This window comes from Cynara cardunculus, assembly GCF_001531365.2.
Source record: "Cynara cardunculus var. scolymus isolate 2C chromosome LG 10, CcrdV1, whole genome shotgun sequence".
Taxonomy (NCBI): Eukaryota; Viridiplantae; Streptophyta; class Magnoliopsida; order Asterales; family Asteraceae; genus Cynara; species Cynara cardunculus.
This window is the reverse complement of record NC_037537.1, coordinates 25,229,499-25,238,436: the sequence shown is the minus strand read 5'-3', so window position 1 is coordinate 25,238,436 and position 8,938 is coordinate 25,229,499. Positions and strand designations below refer to the sequence as shown.

Genomic DNA, 8,938 nt, shown 5'->3' with positions numbered 1-8,938 from the left:
GTATGAGTATAATTGGGTTGAATAGATGCAAAGTAACAATTTAAAGATGGATCAAATTACGTTCATTTAATTCCAACCTCATAAATAATGCTTTTATTTCATTATTTTTTATTAATAAATAATGTTTATAATCACACAAAAATAAATAAAAAAGACAAAATAGAGTGATTGGCATAAAGAAAGTGACCAAATATTTAATTTTTTAAAAAATCCCTTTTTAATTTAAATAATTTGGAGTGTCGGTGGACAACAAGGTTCGTTCAATTTTCTTTTAATTTAAAATGCTTTAAAAATAAGAAATATTACCTTTTTATACATAAAATTTATTTAAGAAAAAGCAAACTATTTCTAGGTTAGTGCTATATATACAAATTATTTTAATAACCGATTGAATGGATGTCACTTACTTTATCTATAATCATGGTAATGATCGAAAATATTACCTAGTAAAAGACATAACAAAGATCAAGAATCTTATCCGGTAAAAGATATTTACCATAATTATTTTGATGGTTGAAAATGTTACCCGACAAAAGTAAGATGACTTTTATCAATAACATTTACTGAATAAGTGTCTGTTAATGGTCCTTATCGTAAAGTTTTCTTCTGATTCTAAATATTTTTTAAAAATGAAATATATAATTTAAAACATGATTTTTTTTAAAAAAAATAAGGAGAAATTTATATCGAATTTGGTATAATTTGTATGACCTTTGAATATATTTTTATAATTTAATGAATTGTTTACATAACTTCTTATTTTGTTACAAAATTAAATAAAAGTATTGAATTGATTAAATATATTTTAAAAAATAAATGAACTGAAATCAATACCCATTAATTGTTACTGTAACATATCCATGTGTTGTTGTGTAAATCATTTTGATTATGAAGTCGATAACAAGATAATATATTAATATTGTTTTGAATTTTATTCTATTCTTTGTCCTTCTCGATGCTAATTTTATAGTTTAATGTGATTTTAAATCATAAATCATATGATTTATAAATTCAAAGTTAAAATGTTCAATAGTCAAATATTTTGAAATAGAATAATTCAATAACAATGTTTTTAACCCAAAGTATTTGTTGTTCTTGACTTTTTAAGGTCGACTTTATGTATTGATTAGCGGTTTATAGTTTTTACAACTTGCAATTAAGAAATAACATTTACAATCAGATTATCCTTCTTCCGGATTAGCGTGACCCGAGACATGTATTCCAAGGCGATAACTATGAGGTCTTTCACTCAACCATTTGTGAGAACAGTTTTTTAGCAGTTTGTGATGGTTTTATAACAAATTACAAACAATTTAAGAAGTATAAAAAAATTCTTGACGCAACCTCTTAAGCGAGATGATGTAAAATAATTCTCCGGGAAGCTTAAAATCTTTAGATCTTTGCATTCTAACGATCTCTACAGTAGGAGAACGTTTGACTCCTACTATCTTTGAAAGCAAGTCTGCATGTGTCTCCTCAATAAGAGGATAAATGAATGAGTTGGTATATTCAGATATAGATGAAAATGTCTTAGGAATTTCTGCGAACAGGCAAGGAATAGATGAAAAAGAAATGGAGTTGTGTTAAATGTGACATGCACATCAGTAAGAGACCAAGAAAACACCACATCAACGAGATCTGGAAACTTGTTTTCAGGTTTCTTCTTATCTGTATCCGTTGCCATTGACCAACATTGTTCATGTAGTGACCCTTTTCGGACTTGTTTGTTTCCTTTATGTAAGCAGTCAGAAACAGGTAATCAAGAGAGTGTCGATGGTGATTAGGGTTGCATGTTTGCCTGTAGGGTAATTAATGACTACATATCAGAATTAATGTGTAGGAATGCATGCAAACTTTTAGTACATAAACCAGGAAAAATTAATAGATATAAGAGAAGAAAGCAAGTTAACCCTTCAAGTCCTTGGTGTTAAGATTTAAGAAGCAGACATGCAGCTAAAACGGAACCTTAGAGAAGGGAACTGAACTAGTATCGAGAGAGAGAGAGAGAGAGAGAGAGAGAGAGCACTCAATTTCTTGTTGTGGTGGGTATGGAGAGACATTAAGGAGGGTTGCGGTTTTGAAGGAGGCTGATTGGAGGGGGACAATTGAGGGAAGGGATGTGGGGTTTATGAGCAGCTTTTAGGATGTGGTCGTGGGGTTAGGAGGTACTCAAGGGCGGGAGAGATTCAAAGGGGTGGTCGTTAAGGTTTAACCAAGCTTAACAAGTTGTACATGATGCTTGAAACTTTGTACCATTTAAATCTCAACAGGAAACTACTATCCTTGCTTTATGTGTATAATAGATATATGATTATACATTTTTAATATAATAAACGTGTAAAATGAAAATGTATGAATATAAAACAAATTAATCCGTAAATATTCATGATATTTAATAGTATTTTTAAATTAAAAAATCAATATTAAACTCAATTTGAAGGTATTAGCGAAATGATTATAATTTGCAAAAAATAAATGCATTTTAATTCATATACGATTATTTATGTTAATATGATAAGTGTATGAAAATGAAAAAAAGTAGGAGATATAAAGTAAAATCAAATCGCTGATTATAAGGGTATGAAATGTAATTTAAAATTGAAAATGATTTGATGGAAAATTATGGGAGATTGTGAGTTTTAAGAACTTCTACAACATCTTTAATTGATTGTACCTCTTAAAAATTCAAAATATCTGTTAGTTTTTAATATAGGATAGAAGCATAGATATTAAAAAAATCAAGATTTAGATTTTACTAAAAACGTTTAAATTTTACTTTTGAAACAATTTAACGAAAGTGTAAAACATAATTTAATAAAAATTAATTATTTTAAGAATTTCAAAACGTGGATATAAATAAAATTATATTTAATTAAGATAATAAAAAACAAAATTAATATATTTACTTTAGAAGGAAAAAATATTTTAATTTAATTATTGGACAATAATTGTCCTACTTTTCCTTTTTCTCTCCTTTTTTCCATCTCTAATTCTTTTCTTTTAAAAAATAATTAAACTTTTAAATCATCAATTCACATGGATTTTTTTAAACATAATTTTACAAAGATAATAAATTTGGGTTAAATTGTCTTGGGGTACTCCTTTGCATGTTTTTATGGTTTACAATTTATTGTTATTTTATATTTGTTATCAAAAACTAAAAGAGTTGTTTAGTTTATATTGAGGAATAAAAATGAGAATGAATTTTCATTTTTTTGGGTTAATCTGGAATAAAAAATTGGGCTTCTAGTAGAATGAGCCCATTATATTATATAAAATCAAACAATTTTTTTTTCATTCTCATCAATTACTGTTTAATACCTTTTAATCAAACATCCCTTAAATCTTCACGTAGCTCTCTTCCCCGGCCAAGGCCGTTGTCGAGTCGAGCGAAGCCTTCACCTGGAGACGCGATAATGGCCACAGTGATCTCGACTAAATCTGCTTTGTTAGACGGTTGTTGATCTGTCATAGTTAGTGAAAATGGCAAGTGAATCATGCTCTGATACCAAGTGATGCAGCGGAGATTTGCGTAAGGATCGACAAGCGTCTAAACCCTTTTAAGATAACAAGTCTACCAGCACAACACTCGAAAAAGAACTTTCAAGGAGAAGAATTGTATTAATTTCATCAAGAAAAAGAATCAATCTTGAGAACCAACAAACGGAAACAAGAGAACCAAAAGTTAGAATTTTGATGCCTGTGAGAAGTAACAAGAAACAAGCTGCTGCTTTTGCAGATCAACAAACAAAAGATTCATCATACATCATGATATAAACTTCCCCTTTCCTTATACAGAAACAATCCTCACTCTATTCACAACACAGAAGAAACCTTCACACCAAAAACCTATTTACTACACCTATTCAAACATGATGCTAACCTCCGACGACCACCCCATTGTCGCCACCTGTCATATCTTGATTGGTCGCTTCCTCTGCTGCTGCTGCTGCTGCATTCTTTTCAGCACTCACTTCTATCCAATCTTCACCTTCAATAGGATTTACAGATGGGACTGCAACTTCCACAAAGTTCTCATCCTTTTCTTCATCTTCTTCTGGTTCGATTTGAATCTTGGAAGGTGGGCTTTTGGTTTTGGATGTTCTGATTGGTTTCTTGGAAGTAGCAGTGTCTTTCTCAAGATTGGCCTTACTTGAAGATGAAGATGTAGTTTGGTCCCTAACTCGTGGCCTCGCACCAGTTGTGGTTCCTTCCAGGGACCGGCTTACAGCAGCCACAGAGCTCTTATTTCTCCCCAGCTTTGGAGATTTCGGACGAGTGGTTGGTATCTACATAAGAAGATAAAACCACAAAATGATTTTAAATACACATAGGGGACGTTTGATTAGTTTTCCATTAATAACTGTATCGATAAAGCTATGTGCGGATTAATATGTCTGTGTAGATAGGAAGATTTTTGTTTCGGAGGGTTTTTCATAGATAGGAGGTGTTTTATTTTAATTTGAAAGGACATGTTTGGAAGAAAAAAAACTTGGCTTTCTACATAAAGCTTCCCCCTTAAGAAGCTTACTGAATAAGCCACTACCAAAAGTCATGTATAGCTGACCGAATAAGCCGAGTCCCATTAAGTTCATTAAGCTGCAAACAAACAGACCCATAGATGCGTAAATCACCAAGGGTCTCTTGAACTCCACGCTCCCTACCTCCTTCCCCTATATACATCTTCTCACCTATGAATGGGGATATTCCCGAAACTGAATAAGCCACTACCAAAAGTCATGTATAGCTGACCGAATAAGCCGAGTCCCATTAAGTTCATTAAGCTGCAAACAAACAGACCCATAGATGAGTAAATCACCAAGGGTCTCTTGAACTCCACGCTCCCTCCCTCCCCTATATACATCTTCTCTCTTACATACATGTGTAAATCACAAAAAGGGTATATATTCCATATCATTAAGCCAATGGGTTCTTGCTCTGCGAGGACCGCTCCTTTCAACCAAAAATGTGGAGACACCTCTATTATATTCATTATAATATTAACATAATGACAAAATCTCATACCACCGTCCCATGATTTATAAAAAAAAATTAATTAATTACCAACTTCTACCAACATAAATTAGTTATCAACTTCTAATTATTGTTATAATTTTTAATTATTGCCTTTTAATTATTATTAGTTATGGTAAGTAAATTTGACCATTATAATTTTATATTTTTGTAGGTTTTATTATATAAACCATGGATCGGTCCATGATTGGGCGTGAAAGGTTTACGAGACATTTATGTAAAATATAACGGGCATAATTGGAAAAAGGTGGAAAAAAACCTCGAGCTTAATACTACCAGAAGTGACTTTTCAAAAAATTCGCTTATAAGTTAGCTTATGGCTTACCAAATAAAGCTTTTTTCAAAAAGCTCTTAATATAAGTTAATTTATGGTTGCCAAACATACCCTTCAATTTAAGGACTAAACCTAGCCATTCTCGCACAAATGTGCAAGTCACAAAATAGCAGAAGGAAAGATAGCAATTTGATGCAAGGCTCGGTTAAGGGAAAAATGGCAAAATATACATAGTATAGTTTTCCAATGTGCCAATAAAAGCAAAAACTCAAATATTGATATAGATACCACATTTAAGTGAGAAGAGTCAAGAAGACTTTGCCATCAATATCAAGTTTCTTAACCTATATACAACAATTTCCAGTGGGATGATTTAGGGGTCGATTACCAAATGTTTACATGGGTATGCGCTTAACAAGTCACATTACCTTACCGATGAATATGGCAAAGGCTAAGAATTTTTACCCGGTAAGTGAGAGCGACGACTCTTACCACGGGTAGCCCTTACCAGGTAAATTGTTGCATGAATACTTTTTTGGTGGACTAAAATCTTACCCGGTAAAGAAGTGATAATGTTGAATATTTTCGGTAAGCACTTACCCGGGTAAGTGTCCAGTAAACGACTTTAGACTTTTAGGTCAAATATAATGCTTTCTGAGAAGGAACGTACAGAAAAGCTCAAGACTTTCTATGTGTGTTTTGACTTTTTGGAGAATTTCAAGCTTCCTCTCCTACTTTCTCCATTTTGGAGGAAGTTTTAGAGAATCTCTTGGAGTCTTGGAGCAAAAAATTTGCCCGAAATCCCCATTTTCTCCGATTTAGAGAATCTGTTCCAGATATGCTCTTATGATATCTAAGGAATTTATGAGAATTTAAAAGCTGGAAACCTGTTTATTTGACCTTAAAAGTTATATTGCATCTTTTCAGGAGGAGGAGGGTGAGGGTGAGGGTGGGGGTTGGGGGTGATGCATCTTTAGGACATGAAATTGGACTTTGTATAATATAACTCAAAACTAGAAGCTAAGCCACACAACAAATCCATGGTAAGATACCTTCTTCAGCTCCATTTTCGGAGGGGGGGTTTTGTAAAAACTTGGCATTGGCGTAGCTTTAAATGTCAAGCTCTTCCTCAATTTCTTGATCTCTGCTTCTTGGCTTTCCTGCATTCGTACCCCCACTAAGTTAAAATCATCGATTGACAAGAATTTCATCGAGCAAAGAGTTCAAGATCCAAAACCTTTGACTTTTCTTGCAAATTCGTCTTCTCCACTTCCTTTGCATGAGTCTTTTCCTCTAACTTTGAATAGAACTAGTGCACAAACATCGAACATGGTTGATTTTACCATTTTTGTTAAGTAAGTAACTGAAGAAACACCATATGTACCTCTCTTCGCTTTTCAGCACGTTCATCCAACCTGAAAGAAAAGCCGGACGCGCTGTTCCTGCGTTGCCCACTTGGAGCAACGTCATAAAAGAAAATTCCACAGAAAAGTCAATTTCTTGAAATCCAGAATAGAAAGTCAAACAATTTAAGAAAAGCGACAACTAAATAGAGAAATATACGATGAGGCAGTGGAACGAGCGTCATCATCCTCTCTGACTGGCACTGCAGTTTTCACTGGTATTAACTGTTGATCAGTTGATCTGCAATTGCAAAACAACCTCAAAATCTTTATGGTTATCAAATAACTGGTGTAACTCCATCGGCATATCAGTGTGTCAAAACCATAAATAAATAACTAGGAGAAACCAAACGATATTTTTCCTTAAATACCCCTGATATATCTTCTTAGTCTCTAGGAAGAAAGTTTAAATGTTGCATGGCTCACAAGGGTAAAAATGGGATAAAATCTTAGAATGGTTACCAGATGACTCTAATACTTGCATTCTTTAACAATGCACCCCTAATCTTCCTTCCCCTATGAAGGGGTTTTGAATGTTGAATAGCTTCAGATGAATCCGATACTTACATTCATTAACAGATAAATAGTATTCATTATGCACCCCTAACCATTCTTCACATATGAATGCGTTTAGAACATTGCATAGCTTACAAGGGCAAAAATCACATTAATTTCAAAATGGTCACCACAATTGATTTGCACTTCTTGAACAAATATGCAATAACTTAAGCACTAAGATTTCACAAAGGAAGGAATATTATATTCTTCAACTTACATGGAGCCTTCAGAAGGAGGGTAGTCTTCACTTCCATTGGATTTTCTAGTCTAAAACAAACAAACAACCAACAATATACACTAAGAATACGCCGAAATAAACAAATAACTAAAAGGGCATCCGATAAAAGATAGAAAATTTACCCCAGACTTGCTCCCACTTGGCACCGAATCTAAAGTGGCTCTTCGGGTAGCCATGTCACCATTCTTCGCACTCAATTCTGTTGGTTTCAGTTTCACTCCACCAGAAACTCTCCTAGAAGCTGGTGTAACAGTTCCATTGGTTGAAGTGGCTTCACTTTTTGATCCAACTTGTGGTTTGACCGGGTGCCCATCAATGCTAGTCCTCATTGAATCCGGGTTCCGGGTTTTAGCTGAAAAAGATGAACTCTGAGACAGACTTGGCCTTGGCTTGCGAGCCGATGACCTAGAACTAGAACTAGGGCCATTTTTAGCTACTTTATTGTTCTTTGAAGTAGCCTCATTAGTAACAATCTTGGTTGAACTTTGCTGTCTGGTGTCATCAACATTCTCAGAAGTTTTTATAACTCCAACTCTGTTTGATCTTTGAGAATGTGGCTGTTCGCCATCGTCCTTTTCTTGATCTTCTTTAACATCAATGGCGGCAACACCACTTCCCTCTTCCAATGGAAACTCATTACCAGATTCCATTCCTATCAAGAATTCATCCAAAAACAGAAATCAAACGCAATTTAGTATCGTAATCGATGAATTATAACATGATGAATGGAATCCGATCAAATTTGGACCAAGAAATACTTGTATATTGTTTGATCACATAATCTTGTGATTTTAGTTAAAACCCACAAAAACTATAAGAGTCTAAGCAGCATCAAGAACGAACTTTCACTTTTTAGGGTTTTAAAACGATGTAAATTGATTGGAGAAGTTTCAATGCGAGTGTTGTCGTTTTCTTGTAAGACAAAATGAAGAACATCATCAGGAAAAGGTATTCTTTCAAATAATTTTTCAATAAATACAAGCAAAACGTTCTAAGAGCGAAGCAACAACAAAGATCCAACAAAATCGAGTAGGAAATACAGTTGACCCAGAAGTCGAAACTGTAAAACATGGTGAAATTGGAGCAAATTTCAATAAATAAAAAACGAGTAAGATCAATAGAGGAGGGAGCTGTACCTGTTTAATGAATCTGAATGGAATTCTTGAGTATTGAATTGGGGTTTTTGAGAAGAAGAAGAAGAAGAAGATTTAGCGTTGAAATTCAAATGGTGTGGAAAATAAGGGAGGTTGCAGAGAGTGGGAAGGGATCATGGATGAACATGGGGTTAAAATGTCATCTCAATTGACAACTTTGCCATTTCGTCATTGGGAATGCTACTTCTTAATATCCCTTTTGATTTTATTGAATCTTAAATTTTTTATTTCATATGCGTTTTGATCCGATTTAATATTAATAAAGTTTTATTTTAAT

At 33.6% G+C, this 8,938-nt stretch overlaps 1 protein-coding gene across 1 annotated transcript; it reads right to left on the bottom strand.

The window, feature by feature from the left end:
- Positions 1-3,674: 3,674 nt before the first annotated feature.
- LOC112519461 (protein WVD2-like 4) lies at positions 3,675-8,726 on the bottom strand. The gene is made up of 8 exons (XM_025127591.1): positions 8,644-8,726; positions 7,630-8,159; positions 7,487-7,536; positions 6,872-6,952; positions 6,693-6,762; positions 6,546-6,617; positions 6,361-6,468; positions 3,675-4,289 (listed from the first exon to the last, which is right to left on the bottom strand). Exons 2-8 carry the CDS (start codon positions 8,155-8,157, stop codon positions 3,879-3,881), a joined length of 1,320 nt encoding a protein of 439 aa, XP_024983359.1. The 5' UTR covers positions 8,158-8,159; positions 8,644-8,726; the 3' UTR covers positions 3,675-3,878.
- Positions 8,727-8,938: the final 212 nt, after the last annotated feature.

Excerpts from the sequence above, each read along its gene's own strand:
- LOC112519461 (XM_025127591.1), bottom strand. The coding sequence starts at position 8,157 with ATGGAATCTGGTAATGAGTTTCCATTGGAAGAGGGAAGTGGTGTTGCC. Across the intron at positions 7,537-7,629 it reads CAAGTGGGAGCAAGTCTGGG|ACTAGAAAATCCAATGGAAG; the intron begins GTAAATTTTCTA and ends TGTTTGTTTTAG. Across the intron at positions 6,953-7,486 it reads CCTCCTTCTGAAGGCTCCAT|ATCAACTGATCAACAGTTAA; the intron begins GTAAGTTGAAGA and ends TTGCAATTGCAG.